General features: G+C 51.9%; 3 protein-coding genes and 1 long non-coding RNA gene across 4 annotated transcripts; 2 read left to right on the plus strand and 2 right to left on the minus strand.

Annotated features, from left to right (window-relative positions):
- Window positions 1-418: 418 nt before the first annotated feature.
- On the minus strand, window positions 419-1,623 carry NR0B2 (nuclear receptor subfamily 0 group B member 2). The gene is made up of 2 exons (XM_010211099.2): window positions 1,080-1,623; window positions 419-699 (listed from the first exon to the last, which is right to left on the minus strand). The coding sequence occupies exons 1-2, from the start codon at window positions 1,621-1,623 to the stop codon at window positions 419-421; spliced, it is 825 nt and encodes a 274-aa protein (XP_010209401.2).
- Window positions 1,005-1,379, plus strand: LOC148593391 (uncharacterized). The gene is made up of 2 exons (XR_015913723.1): window positions 1,005-1,107; window positions 1,237-1,379. It is a non-coding gene; the product is annotated as an uncharacterized LOC148593391 (long non-coding RNA).
- Window positions 1,624-2,823: 1,200 nt separating the features above from the next.
- Window positions 2,824-10,511, plus strand: NUDC (nuclear distribution C, dynein complex regulator). Its single transcript, XM_088531041.1, has 9 exons — window positions 2,824-2,920; window positions 3,810-3,887; window positions 6,475-6,678; window positions 7,012-7,095; window positions 7,455-7,568; window positions 8,011-8,205; window positions 8,415-8,498; window positions 8,665-8,783; window positions 10,449-10,511. The coding sequence occupies exons 1-9, from the start codon at window positions 2,825-2,827 to the stop codon at window positions 10,498-10,500; spliced, it is 1,026 nt and encodes a 341-aa protein (XP_088387167.1). The 5' UTR covers window position 2,824; the 3' UTR covers window positions 10,501-10,511.
- A 5,525-nt stretch (window positions 10,512-16,036) lies between these two features.
- Window positions 16,037-20,851, minus strand: KDF1 (keratinocyte differentiation factor 1). The gene is made up of 4 exons (XM_010211089.2): window positions 20,783-20,851; window positions 17,806-18,916; window positions 16,787-16,861; window positions 16,037-16,130 (listed from the first exon to the last, which is right to left on the minus strand). Exons 2-4 carry the CDS (start codon window positions 18,896-18,898, stop codon window positions 16,048-16,050), a joined length of 1,251 nt encoding a protein of 416 aa, XP_010209391.2. The 5' UTR covers window positions 18,899-18,916; window positions 20,783-20,851; the 3' UTR covers window positions 16,037-16,047.
- Between the last annotated feature and the right edge of the window lie 781 nt (window positions 20,852-21,632).

The following is a 21,632-nucleotide window of genomic DNA, read 5'->3' on the forward strand; positions in this document are numbered from 1 at the left end:
TTCGGACAGTTAGTTGAGACCAAATCTCACCCCATTGGAGTTAACAGCAGGATGAACATTGATTTCAGTGGGGCCAGGTATTCCCTGCGTGAGAAGGGATGGACATAACCAGCCCTGTGCTGCGTCGCAGGCCAGTACGTTTGCAGGCAGCTGAGAAGCTCGCTACAGAAAGGGAGACACCCATCACACAGCCACCAACACCCTGTGACGGGCATGGGGTGAGCGAAGCTGCCGTGAACATCTGCGGAACCTAAGTGATCTGTCGGCTGAAAACGACAGCCGTGGAGAGCTGTTCCTCAGGCCCAGCGACACACACCGTTCTCAGTGTCTAGAGTGCCTGCCCCAATCCCGCTCCCAGACCTTGCCACCCTGGGACACTTGCAACAGGCAGCACTGGCGTCCACAAAGCTGTGGCCGCTCAGGGTGCCACGTGCGACGCCGGAGCTGGCTGCCGGCTCGCGATCTCGTAGAACATTTCCGCAATGAGCTCGACAATGTCCGCATTGCCGATGACCGGCCTGAAGAAGAGGTCCGTGATGAGGGCGGGAGGGATGGATTTCAAGGTGGAAGCGATCAGCAAGGTACGGGCAAAGCGGCCCTGGTCCTCGGGGTGCAGCGGCCGCAGCACTTCTTGCAGTGCTCTCTGCGCTTCCCGCTGGAGGCTCTCAATGTACAGGGAGGCCCTCAGCCCTGGGACATCTATGGAGAGAAAGGAGGGAAAAACAGTGAGGAGAGAAGCTGGAAAACAGCTCCCGTTTCTCCTGTTCCTCTGTCCTCCAGCTGCTTCTGCTGGGATCTCTGAGCGCTGCATTCCTTAGACGCAGCCCTGCTGAGACACAGCCACCTTGGGGCTACTGAGCAGCAGGGGAGAATCAGACCCATCAAACTAAATCCTGAGGCCCCTTCTGTGTGCAGGCCAGCAGCATTAGGCAATTACAGGTATCCATGAGAAAATAACCAGCCCTCCTCTCCTGTGCACACTCCCGCCCATGCCCAACCACTCCAAGCCAGGAGATGGAGTTTTAGGTGCTCACGCATACAGGGCCTTCTCTCCCCATGGACGGGGCTTTGGCACTCACCAGGATTGAAGAGGATGGCGCCCTTCAGGTAGGCATACTCCTTTGGGCTCAGGTCCAGGCTCCAGAAGGTGTTGAGGCAGCACTGCAGCCGCTGCACTGCAGCCAGCGTGGGCTGCGTCCTCTCGGGCTCCTGCTGTTTGCTCTGGCCATCAAGAAGGATCTTCTTGAGCATGCTGGGGGCCGGCGTCTCCATCACCTCGAAGGTTACCATCTCCTGCACCAGCCCCAGCAGGAAGAGGGGGGCCCAGCAGCTGTCCAGCAGCAGGAGCTGGTCGTCCCGGGGCAGCAGCTGGAAGGAGGGCAGGTTCCTCATGAAGCTCACGGTTTTCACGAGCACGTCGGAGGCTGCCTGGCAGGTGACGTGGGGCGTGCGGAGGCAGACGGTGCGGCGCTGGTGGCACAGGCAGCGCTGCTGGGCCGGGCCGTAGCTCACGCGGCTCTGGCTCAGGTTCTGGCTCAGGAGGGTGTAGAGGATGGCGGTGCGGGTGTCCTCGCTGTGGCACTGGCACCTCTCGCATGCCACATCCACGCTGCTGCTTGTCATGGCTGAGCTGGGTGTCTGGATCCTGGGCAAAATTCAGCTCCTGCTGCTGCAGAGGGAGGAAATCCGCAAGGCAGGACACGTTGTCCCCCTCACCCCGTCACCGCTCCCTGGGTGCAGCTTGTCCTCCCAGCCCACAGCTGTTAGAACCGGCCCTTCTTATAAAGCCAGGCAGCGGGTGAAACACCCCTTCCCAGCCTTGACCGCGCTGTGATTAAGCAGTCCTCATTAAAAACAAAACAAAACAAAAAAACCATGGGGTCATCCCAGGCTGATTGGCTGCAGCGAGCGCCTTCCCCGCACGGAGTCAATGGCCGTTTTCTCAATGAAGTGCCAGCGGGGCCCAGCCGCGGGTTGGGCAGCCCTTATCGTGATGGCCCCAGCAGTATAAACAGAGCCATTAACCCAGGCGGTACCATGGCACCAAGGCCCCACCGTGTCATCGGGCAGCGCTGCTGAGCAGGCGCCGCTGCCAAGAGGTTCACACGCACACACGGCCCTCGGCGGCGGCCACAAACAGCCCGCGCGCTGCGGCCTTGGGAGGAGCAGCCTGGAAGTTGCCTTATCGGCGCCTGTTTGCTTAACCTTGCTCCCAACGGACTCCCGGTGGCGCAGGGAAGCGGGAGAAACCCTGTGAACTCCAGGCAAGGGCCACGGTACCCAGCCCGCCGCAAAGGCAGCCTGGGGCACAAGAGAAATATCAGACTGGGCCATTTTGTTATGTTCTTATCCTTATTTTCCAGGTGTGTTTATCCCTGCGCAACGGGCGCAGTTTTGGGCAGGAAAGCCCCGCAGCAGCCGGTTCCTTGGCCGGGCCACGCGCGGGGGCCTCATGGCCACCGATGCCGCCACCATGGGGATGGGGGCTGTGACGTCGGCGTGACCTCCGCCCTTTGACCCCGGGAAGGCAACACCGCCCCCCGCCCGTTCCGCTCACGGAGCTTTCTGGAAAGGCCGCGGCCGTCGCCATGGCAGCCCATCCCCGCGCCGCCGGCCCCGCCTCCCTGCGCCTCCATTGGTCGCCGCGGCTGCCAATGGGCGAAGAGAGCGGCGCGGCGCGGGCGCTCGGGATTGGCGGAGAGGGAGAGCGGGGAGGGCTGCTCGCCGCGCGCGCGCGCCCGCTGCCCTTCCGCTCGCGTTGCTTCCGTTTCCGGGCACCGGCGTGAGCGGGGCCTGAGGCTGCCGTTGGGGGCCGTTGGGCAGCATGGGGCTGAGCGCGGAGGAGGCGGCGGAGCAGGAGGACCGCTTCGACGGCATGCTCCTGGCCATGGCGCAGCAGCACCAGGGCGGCGTGCGCGAGGTAGCGCCGCCGCGAGCCGGCCGCAGCGCCGGGGGCCCCGGGAGGCGGCGGGGGAAGGGCCGGGCCGGGCCTCCCTGGTCGGGGGGGCGGGGCGGGTTCGTCCTCCCTCGCCCCCTGGAAGCGGCTCTGGGCTCCCGGGGACCCGACAGCACCGGGGGGCGCGGACGGTGACGCCGTTCGGAACAGTTGGTCTCACTGCAGTGATGCTTCTGGCTTAAACACCGAGAACAACAACGTTCCTGGGGAAAAAAAAAAAAAAAAAGACAAACCGGGCCCGCCGAAGCTGGTTATTCCACGCAGGTGTATTTTGGTCTGCTGATTCATAACCCCTCAAGGACGCCAGACAGGCGGTGCTGTCTTGTCACCTGCCCTGCAGCACAGAGCATTGCTTCGAGGCAGTCGAGCACAAACACAGTAGTTCTTTGTAAAAGCAAACGCTACACAGACTGGGGAAGGTGTGCTTGCAAATACTAAGGACAGCCAAATAAGTGGATTTTTGGTGTATGTGTGTATATATACATACATATGTCTATTAAAATATTTGAAGTTTCAGCGTCACCTGGGTCTAAGGAACAGCTTAGGACTTCAAAGCTGATGCAGCTCTAAGGGAAGATGACCTGAGAATGAACTGCTCACCCTTTCTTCATGGAAAACACAAACACCTCTTCTGAAAATGGGGAAAACCTAAGCTAGGTTTCCACAAAAGTTCCTAATTGTTTTGCTAGGAACCAGTCATGGGTTTGATTTTAATATGATCCTAATACAGCCATGGGTAGGAAGGATGAGGAGGCATAAAGACAGCTGAGGAGACAGAAGATGACAGATCTGGTCTCACTGCTGCTCTTGTTTTTTCTCTCTCTCTTTACCCCAAACCCTGCACTTCTACAAGCTGGTGAACACATTCTTTAGTTTCCTGAGGCGCAAAACTGATTTCTTCACTGGCGGAGAAGATGGAGTAGCAGAAAAGGTAAAAACAACAACAACAAAAAACAGAAAGAAAAATTCTCAAGCTTTTGTATCTTCTAGCTTACCTACTAACCATGTGTGTGCAGTGCTAAGACTTATCTCATTGAGCAGCTCAAAGCTCTTGGTGCACCTGGGGCTTAGTAGTCTGTGATGCTGATGAAATACCCCCCTGAAACAAGGTAATAATAAGGTACCCCTACCTGAGGTGAGGTGTATTGCTCGCTTGAGTGATACCAATGGTGCAGGTTTTTGCCACGCTCTGGCCAAAGGCCTGTTTGAAAAGCAAATCTGCCAGACACTCTGACTTAACGGTGACAGACACTGCAGCTGTGATAACCCCGGGTTACCTTGTTTGTTCATCGCAAAAAATTACAAAGTCCACATCTCTGCACATGCGGCTGCCCGTTTGTCTCTGCGCTGCCCTATTTGCACGAACTGAACGCCCTGGGCAGCAAATCCGAGCGCTGAGGCTGCCTTGTTGGCCTTAGAGACCTGATACCCACCACGTATTCTTGGCCTGGCCCAAGGGTTGTAAAACTAATTAGTTTCACTGTAGGGAAACAAGAACCAGAGCTTTCCAACCTCAATTAGATTTCCTGAAGTTCTCTTGCTTGTACTTACCAATGTAGCAGCCATTCCCCTGTCGTTCAGATTGTTGACTCTTGTGTAACGCTGTTGTCTAGATGCTGGGGGATGGCCCAGAGCCCCTCACCTCCCCTCCTGGCTTCCAGCCTGAGGGTGATTACAGCAGTCTTGCCAAGAAGCCAATATTCATTGCGGGGCTGATGCTTTTTGGATCCTAGAGCATCTAGGGATGGGAAGGGGGCTGGTTTCAAAATAAGAATGAGATGAAGTCAGCTGCTATTTCCTTAGATTAATGAGCAAATCTTTCAAATTCCTGAGAACCATATACCCCACGTAGCATGATGTTTTAGTAGAATTTCAGTGATTAGTGCTGATAAATGTGGATGGTCCTAGCTATTGTTGTTGCAAATAACTTTACAGATCTATATCTTATTGTGCTCCCTGTAAAAGAAAAGTGGCAGTGTCCTTAGCAACTTTGGGTGGTGTCTAAAATGCACTATGGTCCTCTGAAAAAGTGCTGAATATGAAGAGTCTCCTAACTTGCCTCTGATATGCTTGTAACCACAGCAAAATACAAAGTTTCCCCCGCCTTGCTCGTCCTTTGGTATCAACGAGATTAGAAGAGGGAGAGAAAGGATCTCTTATGTGGTGCCATTTCAGAAGTCTTCCTGGTGTAGAGTGATGAGGCGAGGAAACTTGTTGAGGGAAATAGAGTGTGTGCTCACACTGACCCACTTGGACAACTTGAATAGCTTTTACTCACTGTGCATTGTCCTGTGGTTAGGAACAGGCTGGGAGATACAGGTCTTGATTTCAGTATCCTAGGAGATGCTGCACTCAAATTGTGTAAATAAATCTCTTTCCTCTGTAGAAGCAAAGCAGGAATAACTGGGGCTTGGTTCCAAAACTACACAAGACCTGACTGCTCTGAACTACTTTAGAGAAGTGCCAATTCCTCACTAAAGTTCCTGGAATAAATAGAAGCCAGTACCTGAAACCCTTATCTAAAATTCACTCCACTTTGATTTCTGTTCTCAACTTCTGTCTGTGTGGTTTTGTGGAACAGAACTTAGATCTCCTACGTGCTGCTTTGCACAGTTTTGTGCATTATCGGCCATGGGGTAATTGCTCTGGCTTCCTGCCTGCGTCCATGGCTTTCCTTCGGAGCAGCAGAGCTGTTTGCATCAGAGACTTGGAGATTTTCCTTTTCTTAGTCACAACAAGATGGGAAGGTGGAAATATCTTTGGGGGCAAGATTTAAGTAGGACCCAGCTCCCCAAAAGTTCAATGAGCTTTAGAATATTTCTCCTGTGAGTCACGACAGCAGGGTTAAAGTAATACCTAGCTCTTTCTATTCTCTGCCACTTGCTGTTACAGAAGGAGCAAAATTTCAAGGACCTCTGTAATCTCTTTAGGGTAAAGGTCTTGTCCTCGTGCTGTTTTGTAATCTAAATATTAATTTGAGAAGAATCTCTCTCTCATGCCTGGGAAAAGCCCAGATGTGGAGCAGGTCTGTTACACTTTCTCTGGGGAGCAGGTTATTGCAGTAGCTCGGATGCTCCCCTCTGGAGAGATTGGAGTGCTTTGAAAACAGTTTTTGACACCTTGCAATGCTCAGGGAGAGATTAAGAAACATGTCACCTTAAATCTGAAGAGGGCACAGAAATTAGGGTGTAGTGTCTCCTTGCCCCAGCTTTCCTGGATAGATTAGGCAACCTTTAGTTCCTCTTGGGACTGCACACAGTACAGAGCAAATGGACAATCTGTTATTGTTTCTGGAAATCTGCTCCCTGTGTGAAGAACTACTAGGTAGGGTTACATTCAAATATTTTGACATCCAATCAAACTTTTCAATAAAAAGACTAGGGTGAAAACGAAAAGTCACGGCACAGCGTGACTGGCAAAACGTGCTCATGTTTCTCATATGGTAGGGAGCTGATAGTTCATTTGTGTTTGAAAAATGTGATTTTAAAACCCTTTTGTTATGTGTTTCTGTTGTTCAGCTGATCACAGATACCTTTAACCATCACAACAAGCTAGCTCAGAAGGAGCGGAAGGAAAAAAAGGCTCGTCAAGAGGCAGAATTGCGTGAAAAGGCAGACAGAGCTGCCAAGCTCGCTAAGGAAGCAAAGCAGGAAGCTAATGAGCCCAGGATTAAGGAGCTTACGGACGAGGAAGCGGAAAGGCTGCAGCTAGAAATCGCTCAGGTGAGAGCAGTGTTCGGTGCATGTGTCTGGCCATCAGGAATCCCAGACCCTGGAGACCAGAGGGTTCTCCCCGTAGTCACTAGTCCCCCTTCTGGCCTCAACAGGTTGTCTCGTTGTAGCTCGGCCCTCTTCTGCAGTGGTCAAGGAGTGTGAGGACTAAGCAGGTTCTCCTTTGGCAGCAGGCCTTTCCTGAAACCCTGGATTCCCTCGGTTTTGGGTGTAATTTTGTGCTGCGTTTTAGGAGTTTCAGCTGAAGAGGTTGAGGCCCCATAGCGTCAGGCCAGTAACCCGTTGCTAACACTATCTGAGCACGTTCATTCTCTTTTTAAACAGAAAAAAGAGGCAAAAGGAGAGATAAACAGTGGCTTAGTGAAATCCACGGATGGTGAAGGTGAATCTTCAGATTCCAACAGACAGGTAAAGCTCACCTAGGGACTTTATATAACACTGAGATAAATGTTTCTGGACAGCTGTGAGAACTCTTGGGAGCTTGAGGGGATATCCTGTCTGCCTTTGAAAACAGGCACTGAAGATTATCTTGCCTTCTGTGCTAAGCCCTTGTTATAATACACCTCATTTCCAAACATTTCCAACATTTTTTTCCTTTTTTTAATCATGTTTTAACAGAGATATATTTTAATTTTGGACTAAGTTTGTGAATGTCAAATACATGCAGCTGACTCGAGAATCTGATAAAAACTCAAAATTGTTGTTACGCGTGAAGGACATCTGCAAATCTGGAAGTCTCTTTCTTTACATTTCAATTGGTTGTTTAGGATTCAGAGGACGAGGAGGAAGATGAGAAGGATAAAGGAAAAATTAAACCCAATTCTGGTAATGGAGCTGACCTTCCAAATTACAGATGGACACAGACCCTTTCAGAACTTGATGTAAGTGTTGCCTTGGATCTGAGGAGTTCTAGCTGTGAAATACAAGCAGGTGCTGGTAAAAATGAGCAGGGCCTCTGGAATAAGATGTGTTATCTTAACTGTCCGTGTAAAGTGGTTAATAGTTACCAGCAGCATTTCAGTTGCAGCAAGAGAGGTTGGTAACTAAATGGAAGTCCCAGAAGCTTTAGTTGATGTTGCCTGAATGCTAGTCATGTTTAAACAGGACATTAAAGTCTGCTCACCTTATTATGGTCCCTTTGAGGAACATCGGCCATCCTGTTGTCAAGTTTATGCTTGTATCCTTTTACCTCCTGCATGTGCAGTACTCTGAGAAAAGTTATTTTACTGGTGAAGCCAAGGCAGTAAATCTTAGAACAGCAATGCAAGAGTAAGAAGCGACTTTGCTGCTTTGCTCCTCAGCTCTGATCTCTCTCTGGTCCAGCTGGCCATCCCTTTCAAGGTGAACTTCAGGTTGAAGGGGAAGGATGTGATCGTGGACATCCAGAGACGACGCCTTAAAGTCAGCCTGAAGGGCCACCCGCCTGTCATTGATGGAGAGCTTTTCAATGAAGTGAAGGTGGAGGAGAGCTCCTGGTTGATAGAAGATGGCAAAACAGTCACCGTGCACCTGGAAAAGGTAGAACAGGATGAATCAGGGAGGTTTCGGGCTTGTCTGGCACTGTAGGGAAATAAGGATCTGACAAAAAAACTCTGTTCTTTTTGTTCTGACAGTTAAAAAGCTGACAAACAAGGTTTGATTCCAACACATTTTCACTGTGACTGAAACAAAATTCCTAGAGCAAGCCAAGACAGAGTAAAATATTTTTTGCCTCTTCCTCCCTTCAGATCAACAAGATGGAATGGTGGAACAAACTAGTCTCAACAGATCCAGAAATCAACACCAAGAAAATAAACCCAGAGAACTCAAAGGTAAAGATTCCCTTTGCTTTACTCAATAGAGCCTTCTCAAAGTGCTCAACCCAGCTCATATTCTGCTTTTTAGCTCCTTGTTCTACCAGCATGAACATAATAGTGGGAGTATTGCTGTATGTGATCTATCATATAATTCCAAATTTGATAAAATCCTTGGTTTCAGTTGTCAGACCTGGACAGCGAGACTCGCAGTATGGTGGAGAAGATGATGTATGATCAGCGGCAGAAATCCATGGGCCTCCCCACATCCGATGAACAGAAGAAGCAAGACATTTTGAAAAAGTGCGTAGACCTCATTAATTTGTGGGCCCTTGTTCTCCCAAACCCCTTTGTGCTTCCTTCACGCAAATACGTGACAATGCAGGTGACCAGGAAATGGGTTTGGCCTTGACTCCTGCCTGTTTTCATATCCACAGTTATATAGTCATGGAATTATTGGCCAACCACTATTGTCTATAAAAGCCAGTGGGGGTAGAAATGGGAAATTCTGGGAACAGCCTACTTGCAGAATTCTCTTAATCTGATTTCAAGTCCAGAAAGCATGTTTGGGGATGGAGGTACCATCTGGACTGAACTTTAATATGGTCTTGATTGTCTTCTAATCTCCCTCTGTTTAGTAGCCCAGATAATCTCTCCCCGCCATGCACCTGCCATCAGACAGCTGTCTCCAAGCCAATAGCACTTTTATGTTTTTATTGCCCTGTTTGGCACAAATGACAGGGAAATTACTCACGGAACTCCCAAGGTCATGAGAGAAAGGGTGGGGTAACTCTGGGTTAGGCAGCTTCCCCAGTGAGTGCAGTCCTGCGTTTTATCTCAGGGCTGGAAGGAGGATTAACGTAGCCAACTTGTTTCCTGCTCCTGTCTCCCCTTTTCCTTGATTCAGCAGCACTGGCAGAAGCTCTGATCAACACGCAGTGTCTTGTGCTGAGTTCAGGGAAGGGTGAAACAGTATTTTAGAGCAATAATCATACTTGCTCAGTGTCTTTTTGTTGAATTAGTGGAATGGGAGGCAGTCTACGCCTCCTGGGAAGTGCACGTACAGGATAGCACCCTGGCAAGGTCACTCATTCAGTATTCTGTAAATTTGGCTTCTGTGTTGGCTGGTAGAGAACGGATACAAAGCTTAGACTTTGGCCAGGTCAAAGTGGACTTGACAACTCCCAGTCAAATCCTGATCTCTGCCAGTCAAGTCCTCCTGGCTGCTAAACAAGGACACTGTTTTTGCAGCACATATTTCCATGGAAATGGAAAGCAGAATGCCATGGTGACATTTCAGGGGAACCCGTAAGATGAGAGCAGGGAGGGAGGGAAGGGCCTGCCTTTGCTTAGACCTCGTGCACACAGATCCCTTGGTGAACCGCAGGCCCGGGCAGGAAGGAAGGGGCTTCTGCAGGCACAAAGCACTTGCAGGTGTAGGGTGCTGTTCCCAGAACTTTCTGAAGTGGCAGCTGGAGGTCAAACAGCAATATCTGCTGGGACTGCAGTGCAGCTGAAATCAGGTTGCACCAAATCCTAAATCAGGGATCTGATTTTTCTGGCTACTTCCCCTCATTAGTTTTCATTGTCGCAGCTGTGGAGACATCATTACCCCTGTCTCCAGGAAGTTTAAGCATGTTTAAGCTTAAGTCATAATCTCCCCTCTGCCCCACAATCGCTGTCATAGCTGCTACGTGTCTGTCCAAGAGTGTCTGATAATTAATAGCTCACGTGCCTACACTTGCTGGCCTTGCTGGCTGGTAGCGCTGCTGATACCACTGACATGGGGAGAAAGCTTTTCTAGAATAGACTTGGACTCTGCTCCACGGAGCTCAACAGAATGGTCCCAACCGACCCAAGTCGGGTTGAGGGGGGCACCAGGCTCTTAGGCACCGTGTCTCTCTAAGCAGCACTATTTTGTGACTGCTGCTGGCTCATACCAACCTCCTGTCTTTGTTTGCTTTGCAGGTTCATGGAACAGCATCCAGAAATGGACTTTTCAAAGGCTAAATTCAACTGAGGCCTCCCTTTCTCCCCCCGCCCCTTTCAGTCAGCCCATCGAATGGGGCAGGATGTGTATGGCAGGATACGTAGGGATCCCTTACCTTGGGCGAGTAAACACTTCCAGCATCCCCACCCAAGCTTGCCACAGAGGCAGCTTGGTGATGTTGTTCTCTCTTGTCCCATGTTGAGCAGAGCGCAAGGCCACAGAGTCGGCCTGTAGCAGCGCATCAGTCAGAGCCGCCTGTGACAATTACAGCAGTTAGGAGAGCAGGAGGAGGCTACAGCAGCAAAAAAAAAAAAGCTAATGTTAAGTCTACGGGAGCCAGACTCACGAGGTTTTGGAACATATCCTCAATATATTGCTGAGTTTAATTTCCTGAGTCTTTAGAGCTGTCAATCCCCTCTTAGCCATTTCAGTTCTGGCAGAAGGTACTCTTAAATTTTACCCCTTCCCCCCCTGGCTTTCCTGCTGTCCTGTGAAAACAGAGGCTGCTTATTTTGTAAAAAGTACTTAGTGCATTGCTCTGCTTCTGCCTCCCTGGGCCTTCAAAAGGAAACATACTGGTAAGAAGGAGCTGTTGTTCTAAAGACACTGCTCCTCCTCTGAATCAGTCTGCTTCATGCAGCAGAGGCCAGGGACTGAATGGGGGAAACACAAAACTGGTTCCTCTCTTTTCCCTTGTAATGGGTCAAGGGTAAATCACATCCACACAGGCGGTTTAGCAGCCAAGCTGCACTCGGGTGCCTTCCTGCTTTGCTGCTGCTGTGCTTTCCAGAAGGGGAACAGATAGAGCTCGGCAGAGCTGTGGGTGCGTGGGTTGACCTACTGCCCTAGGAAAGGGGAAGACTGGAGAGCCTGTGGTCAAAGACAGGGTCCGGGGGTCTCGGAGGGCTGCCCTTCCCACTGGGAATGCATCTCCTGCCTCTTTGCCAAGAGCTTCTCTCCCTGCTGACCATTGATGGGTGGTGCTGCTTTCCCGGAGCTCCTGCTGATGCGCGACATCACTCTGCATGTTCATATCCTTGTTAAAACTGCAGTGCAACAGAGAGAGAGAGAGTGGCTTATTTCCAGGGCGAGCGCGTGATTTTTCCTGCAGGAGAGATCTGAGCAGCTTGTGTGGGCTTGGATGGGACCTGAAGTGGGTAGTGCCTGTGAATGACAGGGCCTGGGGCTGCACTCAGGCTCTTGGGCTCCTTCTGTGACCGAATGCTCCCTGGCACCTGGAGCTGAGCGTCTCTTGTTCAGAAATGCTGACGGACTCCAACCGAAAGCTCACCAGGCTTCGTTGGCAATGACCAAGGCCCGTCGCACGAGACTCTGCTCTCTGTGCAGCAGAGCGCGACTGCCCTGGGGAAGCCACCCTTGCCACAGCTCTGCTTCCTGGTAAGCCAATAAGGAAAAGTCTGGGTATCTCTGATGGCTCCCCAAAACCTGGACTCCCATTAGTTCTTCGCAGGCTACTCAAAAATCCTGGTGCTATAGTTCTCACCTCTATCCCAGCCGAGATATCTCCATATCCTACCAGAGGGAATGCGCATAGACAGCCAAAAAACCTGCTTGGCCAAAGTCTATCCTGTTGGGACACCTCACTTGTTTGTTTTTATTTTTGAGTAGTAGGACATTGTTTGCCTTTAGTCTCCCAGTTTTACGGGTCAGCAGGCACCCAGGTAAGCAGTGACCTTGTGGACACACGTAGGTGAGGGGTGAGGAGCGCAGGGGGCCCAAGGTGTTTCAGGGCCAGACGAGCCTCCCCAACTCCTCGGGTGTGCGCTGGGAGCAGCAGCTCTGCTGCTCCTTGCATTGGAGGAGCAGCAGAGAAAACAGGGTTGGGCTCTGCACGTGCAGCAGGGTCTGCATCCGGCCTCTCCTATGGAGCAAGCACAGACAGGCACCTGCGTGGCAAACAGGCACCAGCAAAGAACATGTGCAGTTCACAGCACCACCTGAAGCCCCAACTGCCGTTTTGTCCTTTCCTTGTTACCGCCTTTTCTCCATCTAGCCAACACCAGGAACCCTGAGTCCGGCCTCACCAAGCGAGAGGTCAGGCCGAGAATCCCCTGGATCAGGTGGTGCAGGGCTGCACGGCAGCTGCCCGCATCCCCATGTGCCGTTAGCGGAGCAGTGCTCCCGTCGGGACCGCAGGGCTGCCTCGAGTTGCAATGCAGCAACTCCTGAACCCCAATTTCTGCATCTTGTCCTCTTCCCCACCAGGTCTCGTCACCCAGGACCATGCAGCAGTGGGTGGTGCAGTTGTGCCTTTGACATTCCCAAGTTTCCCGGGGACAAGGCTCTCATCTCAGTGGCCTCCCTTGCAGCCGAGCAGACAGCAAAGGTGGTGGCAGGAGCCCTAGAGGAAACTGGGCAGGGGAATTTTTGCAGGGAAGAAAGATAAGGAAGCTAACCGAGTCCTCCAAGCAGAACCGAGCCCTGATTTCAGCTCTCAGCCGCAGGCAGGTGAATGGCCTGGGCTGTGTTTGTGGACTGCAGCCGATCCGAGCGCTACCCCTGGACTTCAACCCTCGTGGCCAGCGGAACAGAAGGTGTTGCGCCTGCCGGCCTTGTCCTGTGCAAACCACCCTGCTGTCACTGACTTTCCCTGGGCCAAGCTGAACCAAACCCACCCTTTGGCTCCCAGATGGCAGCTTCCTCAGGGACAGCCTGTACAAGGGCAGCACATTTCTGTCCCCAGCTGCTGCAAATGCCACCTACGAGTTGAAAATACCCTAGCTGAGCATGACCGTGCTGCGGCCTTCTCTGCCACCAAGGCACGGAAACTGGATCTGAGGGGCAGCGGGAGCCAAGTCTGGCAAAAGCTCCCGTGTCTTGAGCACTAGCAACCGCCTGGGCAGGCGGGAGGCGAAGGTCCCTTCACTGTCCCACGTGTGTTTCCAGGTACGTGGAGAAGCCGTTCCAGTGCTGCCCCCCTCCGGAGCAGAGGCCGCCGGCACCCGCAGGGCTCTCCCGCCGCACGGGAGCATCAGCTGCACCCAAAGCAAAGCGCGCCGTGAGCGCTGGCACCGGCCATGGCCCCGAGCAGGGCTGGGGAAGGGCCACAGTCAGCTCCATGGCTTGGAGCTGCAATGGGAGGGTTAAACCGGGGATCGGGGGGCGGCTGGGCTCCCCCAGCGCTGACAGGTCCCCAGGGAGGTGGCCCTTGCAAGGGACACTCGCTCCCGGTCTAGGAAAGGCCAGCTCCCTTTCCCCCACCTTCCAACAAGGAAGCCTCGCGGTTCGCAGGCTCTGCCGGGGTTTTCCCGAGCTCCCCCCGATCCAGCACCAGCTGTTGGCTGGACTTTCCTTAGGGAATATCCCAGCCCAGGGCACTGGGGAAGCGGCCTCGGCTGCTTTGAGAGCAGCCTTGAAATGGCAAAAGGACAAAGGACGGACTGGAGGCGCACGGTGCTCAGCACCGCTGCCTGCTTTGAGGGGAACCCAGAAACCGAAGACCTGCTCGGCCCCAGCCTCGCCCCAGCCCCGTTCCTGCCTCAGGCCCCGGTTCCCACCCCAGTTCCGGCCCGGAAGCACAGGGTTAACGCGGAGGACTCACCATAGAGAGCGGTTACACGAGCGGCCTCTCTCCTTGTCTCCATGGTACAGCCGACTTCCGCCGCACGCGGCCTTTGGGGGGGTGGTGCCTCGTGGGCGGGGTTATGCTAAGCAGGTAGCAGCGATTGGTCGACGAGAGAAGGGGGTGGAGCGAGTGCGGCCATGACCCGCCCCGTAGGGCCGTTGCGAGAAGTCCCCGGGAAGCCCCGGCCGCGGGACGGGAGGTTCCCGCGGGGAGCCGGGACACAACAGCCGGCAGGGCCTGGAGCCAAGGAGCACCCACCGTCTCCAAGGAACTGGCAGCACCGGGACCAAACCGGGACCCTCCGAGCCACAGTGAGGTCACAGCTGGAAGCGAGTTACCCGAGTGCAGCCACTGGACATGGAGAGATGACCCTCAGAGGCCACCCAAGGGACAAGGGGGGGCAGGGGGAGCAGGCAGAATTGTAATTAGTTCTAGGAAATCAGATGAACATGTATGATCATTCCAAGAATTTAATGTGTGCGTAGATAATAGAGAAATAAAAGGTAAAGGCACCTTAGGGCATTCACAAGACATGGGGCTATCCTCCATGCCTCCACCACTGCACTGAGGTGATGCTTCTTATGACTACACCGGTGTTATGAAGCTTATTCCCGATTTTTGGTGATAGGGCTGATGGCACCATCTCTGTAAGTAGGTGAAACAGCTGCTTAAATTGAGATCTGGGCCTGAGGGCTGCATGAGGCTGCCCGGAGCCCGGCGGAGGAGGCAAGGCTGGGGAGCAGCACGGGGGGCTCTGCCCTGGGGTTTTCCTGCTGAAGACACCTCCTCCTTGCCCAGAGCAGCAGGACTAAGGTCAGCACTGGGCAGGGAGCCGGGCACTGGCTTCGACCTCACGGCGCTTTGCCCCAAATCTAGCCTGAGCTGGGGGAACTGCCACACAGGAAAGATGCGGCTGCAGCCAGGACGAGCTGCTGCTTGCACAGGAGGGAGCCCAAGGGCCAGCAGCGCCAGGGCTGGTGGTGACAGGGCTGGTGCAACAGAGCCACCAGTCCCAGCAAGGCAGAACCGAGCAGTTCTGTTAGCGAAGCTCCCTCGAGAGCGGGAGCTCTCCCCAAGTTCAAGGCTCTACCCCGGGATCGGCGCAAAACAAAGCACGAAGGGCAACGCAGAGAGCCTGGGAGACGAGCGAGAATGATCTGTGACTTGCAGGTCAGTTCTACCCTTGCCGTTTCCTAACACCTCATGCCAGGAGTTCACCTCGGGTTGGCAGCAAAGCTCATCTCCACGGTCTGCTCGGTAACTGAGACAGGAGCACAGCAGCAGTCCAGGCACTTGGTCCCTCCTGATTGATGATCATGAGGCACACTCCAAGAGGCCAAAGATTAAGTGATCTGCACTAACCAAACCTTTTCCTTCAGGGTGGCAGATGACCACTAAAGTCCAGCAGGAAAACATCACATCCAGCTACTGTAAATACCATGGATTGAGGACTTATATTTCTGGGACCATGAAGCCAGCAATTTTAAGTAGAGATCTGGATGCCTAAAGAGAAGGGTGCTGCTAATACCTTGGCTTTCACCTTGGAGTTGTGACAAACAGAGACACTATATGATTATTCACTGCCCAAGTTCACTTATGCAATGCCAAAAAGAGCAAGAACTGTATAGCAGATTCTCAAAGCAGGGAAAGAGCTGGGCCACTGAGGTTGTTGAAGCTAGATACCAAGAAAAATAAAATCCAGTACTTCCTTGTTTGTCTTCTCCTCCCAGGGCACACAGTCCACCTTCCGAGCTCACTAGATCCACAGTTCATTTCCGTGATGTTCAACATTGTCCAAAAAAAAAAAAACAAAACAAAACCAAAAAAAACCAACTCCAACGAGAGAGGAATGGCTTCAACAAAGGATAAGAGCAGACTGGGGGCAAGGGGGAAGGTGGCATAGCACGCTCTGTATTGAAAGGATTGAAAGGGTCGAAATGAGGTTGCCTGCGAGGCCTCATAGTGCCCACCTGCTATTTGGGTCTTTTTCCTTAACAATACACCTGAAGCAGAGGTGCCCCAGATGAGTCAGTCTCTGTGTCTCGGAAAGAGGAATCTCTGCTCGTTGGAGATCCTTGGAGAGAAAAGAGAAGAGAAGGTTACATGAGACAGTGTGAACTATAGCAGCCAAGGGCCTAGATGTTAGGCAAGTAGCTGCCACAAAGGCCTCTGTGTATCATAAGGGAGGAGAAAGCCACACAAAGCCCACAGGCGAGGAACAACCCTGCCTGTACTGTAGCCACCTTCCTGTTAGTATGCAGGAGAAAACTTGCCTTTTAGCCCTGGGCAGCTCTTTGGAGTATGACATGTAGTGAGGATCAGCACATGAAGTCTCTCCTCCTGCTTCCCCTTCCCTTCATTCCCAGAGCTGTCCAGCTGTGACCAAAGCTGGTTGCATCCCAAATATAACCTTGCTTCCCTCAAACTTTGTTGGGGTACCTGGAGACTGAAAGCCCTCTGGCCAAGCACCAGGCAGAGCCAGAATACTCCACACCTTGTGTCCATTTTCTTTCCCAAGGACAAACCTTTGTGGGCTGACCCCAGGTTTCTGGGCCCCTTTCATTGCTGAAGCTCAGTAGATCTATGCAGCTTGAAGCAATCCAAGAGGCAGATGTTTTAGCTCAGCCTTTGCAGATAATGAAAACTGAGCTCCGCATACAGGAAGTTTGGGCATTGCCCACATTCCACAGCAATGCTCCCGCAGCTAGACCCCACGGATGGGAACGTTACCTGCACTGCTGTGTCGCCTCATGTTCCTGGCCATCACATCTGCTGGCGTCTCCTCCGATATCTGCACAGCCAAATCTGGAATGAAAAGCAAGAAGGCCTGAGAGAGGAAAGGATGGGCCGCTGTGACTCAAGAGAAAAGGTACCTGTCCGGAGCTGCACAGGGCTCTCCCTCACCAGGCACCACCCTTGGGTGACAAGGCAGGCACTGGGGTATTGTTCAGGCTGCTTCCACAATTGTCTTGGTAATCTGAGCTTTACAGCCCTTAAATACAAGGAAGGAGCAGCAACTGTACTGCTCAACCATAAAGGACAAGAGGCAACCAGCTTCCTTTGTTATTCCTGGATATCTCCTTGCCCGTGCAGGCTGCTTTTCAGGATCCTTCTACCACACGCTCTCTTGCATGCTCTTCTGGAGGGCATTAGATTCAGGTTACTCCAGACAAGGAGAGTGTCCTTGAAATAGGCAGCAACCCCTCAACCACTCGTGCTGCGTAACAGCTCCTTGCTCCCCTCTGCACTGACAACGTATTAGCTTCTCCTTGCCCCAGCGAGGAGGAGAATCTCAGCTCGGTCACCATAGTCTAAAGGTGGCATTAGCAAAGAGCATCAGTAACGCAGGGGGAAGAGAGCCAGCCTAGTAACTGGACATCTCCTGGCACTAGCCAGCTTGTCTGGTCACACCAGTTAAGCCTGTCTCATGGGCTCTCTACCTAGCTTAGAGGAGAGGAGGAAAGCCAGAATTATCACACAAGCAGCAGAATAAGCCCTTGTATTACTCAGGGCAAGCTCAGGACAGTAAAAGATAGTATGAAGCAAGCCACAGTGCAACGGCTGGTGAGAAGCAGAGGTCTCCAGTAATAAACAAACCATCTTCATTCACACATCACAGAAAAATAAGCTCAGCTTGAAGACAGAGATCAGTTTTCAACGTCCCTCCGTTGCCACCTCCAAGCATTCACATCCCTGTGGCTTTGACCCCTATCACATTGAAGCCGTAACACAGAGCAACCTGCACATACCGTCCTGGCTGAGGACCATGGACTCCAGCATGGTTTCATTGCCGCTGTCTGGTGGGTTGCCTCTGCTGGACTTCTCACGGCTCTGACTGGCTGGGACCGAAATCTGGGGCCGGACCCTGCTTTTCCGGGTGCTGATGCGTATGATGCCTCGGACCAGCCTGCATTCGGCATCCTGCTCATCCAGGTTGTAGTCCTGAGTTATGCTATTGATGAGGTCCGAGATCTTGTTGGTCTTCTCCAGGAAGACGGTGTCTGACGTGCATTTGGCCAGCTCATCAATCTGGTGGACGCTGAAGAGCTCCGTGAGTTTCTTGAAGATCAGGACGTCAATCTCCCTGCTCGACATGGAGCCGTTCAGCTCGCTGATGTCCAGGTCAGACTCATGGAACGAGTAATACTCCTCCGAGCTCCGGTGGCTGCTGGGGAGCGGTGGCTTTTCTATGCTATTCCTTAAGGGCTTATCTGGCAGCAGCTCTTTGCAGCAGGAATCTGAATCTAGATGGTGACTGGGACTCCTGTTTTGGTAGACAGGAATGCCCTTTAGTTTCACATCTGGGTAACTGAAACTGCTACCCATGCTGGTCTTTTTGATCTGGTTCCCATTCTTCTCAGTGGGAGAGATGTTGGCAGGGCTGTTTGGCAGCCGCCCATTGTAATCTCCATTCTTTCCATCATCAGTGGAGCTCTCAGCAGGCCCTGGATAGGTCATACAGGCATTGCAGTCCTGAAAGTAGCCCCCACAGGTCACTATACAACAGAAAACAGCCTTGTACGTGTTCCAGGCCTGAGACAGAGAGGAACAGCACAAGCTCTGCGTCTGGGGAGCCTCTGCTGTACCAGAGATAAAGGTTATTGTTTCTGCCTCTCTCCCATTCGAGTCTTTGAGGTCGCCTTTGCGGCCTTTCCTATCCCGCATCTGCTGGGCTCTGCTGCGGCCCTGCTTGATCTCAGGCGTAGAGCCGCTGAGCACCTCCAGACTGACATCACTCTCCTTGGATGGTCTGCTCCGTAGGGGCACGGCCTCCTGGTACGACTGGTTCATCCGGTGGTGGCTGTTTAAGTTTTGGGGGAGTCCTGTTTTTCGGCCCAGCATGGCTCACTACTCAGGCACCTGAAGAACAAGGTCTCAAATCAAACAAAACATTTGTTGCCAGTCAAACCCTAACAAGACGTTGATCAACAGAGGGGTTGCAGGTCCTAACACCCAAACTTAGTGATTTTCAAATTCAGCATTTCAATGATTTACAGTAACATTTTGCTTTAGGACTCATGCTGTCCTCGTTTGTCATACAGACAGGGATGTTTGTCTGTATTTCAGAGTTCTCTGACTCCTACAGCTTTGCTGCTTCCTTCAGAAGATGCCCAAATCAGAAGAGACGTTTCAAAAGGGCCACTTTTAAGACACCAAATCTCAGCAACCTTCAGAAGTGTTTTGCTGAACATAGCTGGAAGCAGAGGCAGACTCCAGAGCCGTTGTTCCAAAGGCAATAAATGAGCAGCTGTAGGAGGAGCCGGCTGCCTCACAGGCTCTAAAGGGAAAGTAGCTTCTTTTACATGGCTTCCCGTGTCTTGCATTCTTTGGGATTAAGCTGGGCTCTAACAACACTTATCCATTTCAAAACACCTCGTACCTAAGCGGCCATGCCAAGCAAACAGTCATTATGCAAGTTGCCAATTCAGACTACAGATTATACCATGTTATTCAAATTTAGAGCATTTAGCAACAACGGTGCTACTAACACCAAAGATTTTGCCAGTCCTGCTACAGCTGCGTTATGTTAAAGAATGAAACTTTTACAAGGCTCTAACACAGAAATCCTCTTCCAAACTACCTACTCCAGTTTTTCTCCTTGCTACTCTGCTAACATAGTAAGTTCAGGAGTGGATATGAGATTAAGCTATTTTTACAAGATGCTATTATCATCATGTAGCTGCACAGAACTACCAGAATTGGGCACATTATATCTCCCTGTTATGGAGCAATAGCTAGGGAAGTCAGGTTAAGCCACAGTATAGTATTTTTGGAATCTCCTGCTGCTCTAGTATATACTTTCTATAGGGCACCTCAAGCACAAATATATAAACCTGTCCTACCTCACACTACAGCCCTGCCCTCTTTTTTAAAAAAAAAAAAAAAAAAAAAGTGGGGGCAGGTTGCCCTCACAAAACAGCAGAGACAGACTGAAAGAGCTCCACAGGCAGTGGTTATATTACTGCACTGCTCTCCAGGAACACTTCAGCTCCATTAACTTATAAAATTCATAAAGTAGCATGTGGCCCTAGAGTTTCTTTTGCATATTCCTGGCCGGTATGTTAACTGTAAGCGCCCCAGACGCTCCAATCCTTCTAAATGCTGTGCAGGTAGCGCTCTCCGAAAACAGCATCAGGAGAGTTTTGATTGCTTTGATTGCTGATGCTAGAACAGCATTTTTTTCCCCAAGCTTTATCTTTTCTTTTTTTTTTAAATTGACAAAAGTCAAAATCAAACACACCCACGTTTGAACAAATCTGTGCATAGAACCCCTCCCTGGGATGCTTGTCCTAAGGTCTCATCAAGAGATCCAACTCATGCATTGCAGTGGACAGTAATACTAATTTATATAGCAATTATTATCCTGAAATTTCAAAGCATCTTTGATATAGGAGAGAATATTATCTCTGCTTTACAGAAACAGACCTGCAGGCACAGAGATTATACAACTCACCCAGTGCTGCAAAAGGCTCCTGCTGCACCAGGCATAAAGAAAACCTCCAGCTTTGAGCGCTGTGCTCACCCCCTCCAAATCGCAGTGCACGTTTCTGGGACTACCAGAACACGAGCTTGGAAAGTTCTCAGCCAGTGCACGCAAAATCCAGCTCAGGGACTCAGTGGATTCGCCTTAGTGCGAGCAAAAGTCTAGAGCAAAGCACACAGCTGGGCTCTTAACAGTCCCACACAAAAACTTAGCTAAAATTCACAGGTTGAACAAATACTTACTAGATAGTCAGGAACTTTCTCTGTTCTCACGCAGGTGCTTTGGATGAAGGGGATCCTTCCAAAGGAATTTCAGTGCCTGCTTCAGAAGAGCGGCATGGAGATTCGTGGAAAGTTCATGCATCTAAGAGTTACCCAGGATCTAGGATCTTCATTGTTCAAAGAGCTGATTTCCTGTGAAAGATTCAAGAAAGCTAAATTTGCTAAAAAGTTGCAAATGTTAACTAAGCTGCATCAGTTTGCCAATAACTGCATCAGTACAGTTTTTTAGAAGCTATAAAAGCCAAAGTTGAAAAGAGGCCAGAGACCCTAAATGAGCTGAGCTTATTTTTCTGTGATGTGTGAATGAAGATTTAAGCCTTCCTCGCGGTTTGCAGATACGACTTTTCCAACACACGTAGGAACATCAGGGGCTTTCGCGCGTCTCTGGGCTGCTGCCTGGAGCCCCAGGTCGCTGCCCGCAGTCTGTGAATGGCCCTGCTGACCAGGGCAGCTCCCGCTGTCACCGGCCAGGGGCCGCCCGGCCGCTTCCTCCCTCCCCCGTTTTGGCTACAAACCACCCCAAGGAGCAGCCTCTCCCCCGAAACGCTCCCCCGGCCCTGGCACCAAATGTGGCCTCCGTGATTTGTGGCTGGGCCCCCACCGGGGCACGGGGAGCGGAATCGAGGCGGCTCCTCCTGCCAAACGGGAGCCCGGCGAGCGGCTCCGGCTCCAGAAAGGGCAAACGCGGAACTGGCGGGAGGGAGGCGGCAGCCGGGCGAGGACAAGGGGCTCCCCCCAGCGCTGCCCCCGGCAGGAAGAAGATCCAGGCCCGGCCTAGGGAGCCCCTGGCCAACCGGGAAGGGGGCAAAGG

The sequence above is a fragment of the Tinamus guttatus genome, unplaced genomic scaffold (genome assembly GCF_059628265.1).
Source record: "Tinamus guttatus ecotype Peru unplaced genomic scaffold, ASM5962826v1 Tinamus_guttatus_pri_ptg000397l, whole genome shotgun sequence".
Taxonomy (NCBI): Eukaryota; Metazoa; Chordata; class Aves; order Tinamiformes; family Tinamidae; genus Tinamus; species Tinamus guttatus.

What these genes read in the sequence shown, in the direction of transcription:
- NUDC (XM_088531041.1), top strand. Translation starts at nt 2,825, where the DNA reads ATGGGGCTGAGCGCGGAGGAGGCGGCGGAGCAGGAGGACCGCTTCGAC. An exon ending in CTTCAGATTCCAACAGACAG is followed by an intron (nt 7,096 to 7,454) that starts GTAAAGCTCACC and finishes TTGGTTGTTTAG; the next exon opens with GATTCAGAGGACGAGGAGGA. An exon ending in TCACCGTGCACCTGGAAAAG is followed by an intron (nt 8,206 to 8,414) that starts GTAGAACAGGAT and finishes TCCTCCCTTCAG; the next exon opens with ATCAACAAGATGGAATGGTG.
- NR0B2 (XM_010211099.2), bottom strand. Translation starts at nt 1,623, where the DNA reads ATGACAAGCAGCAGCGTGGATGTGGCATGCGAGAGGTGCCAGTGCCAC. An exon ending in CGCCATCCTCTTCAATCCTG is followed by an intron (nt 700 to 1,079) that starts GTGAGTGCCAAA and finishes TTCTCTCCATAG; the next exon opens with ATGTCCCAGGGCTGAGGGCC.
- KDF1 (XM_010211089.2), bottom strand. Translation starts at nt 18,898, where the DNA reads ATGCTGGGCCGAAAAACAGGACTCCCCCAAAACTTAAACAGCCACCAC. An exon ending in CATGGTCCTCAGCCAGGACG is followed by an intron (nt 16,862 to 17,805) that starts GTATGTGCAGGT and finishes TTTTCATTCCAG; the next exon opens with ATTTGGCTGTGCAGATATCG. An exon ending in GAGGCGACACAGCAGTGCAG is followed by an intron (nt 16,131 to 16,786) that starts GTAACGTTCCCA and finishes TTTCTCTCCAAG; the next exon opens with GATCTCCAACGAGCAGAGAT.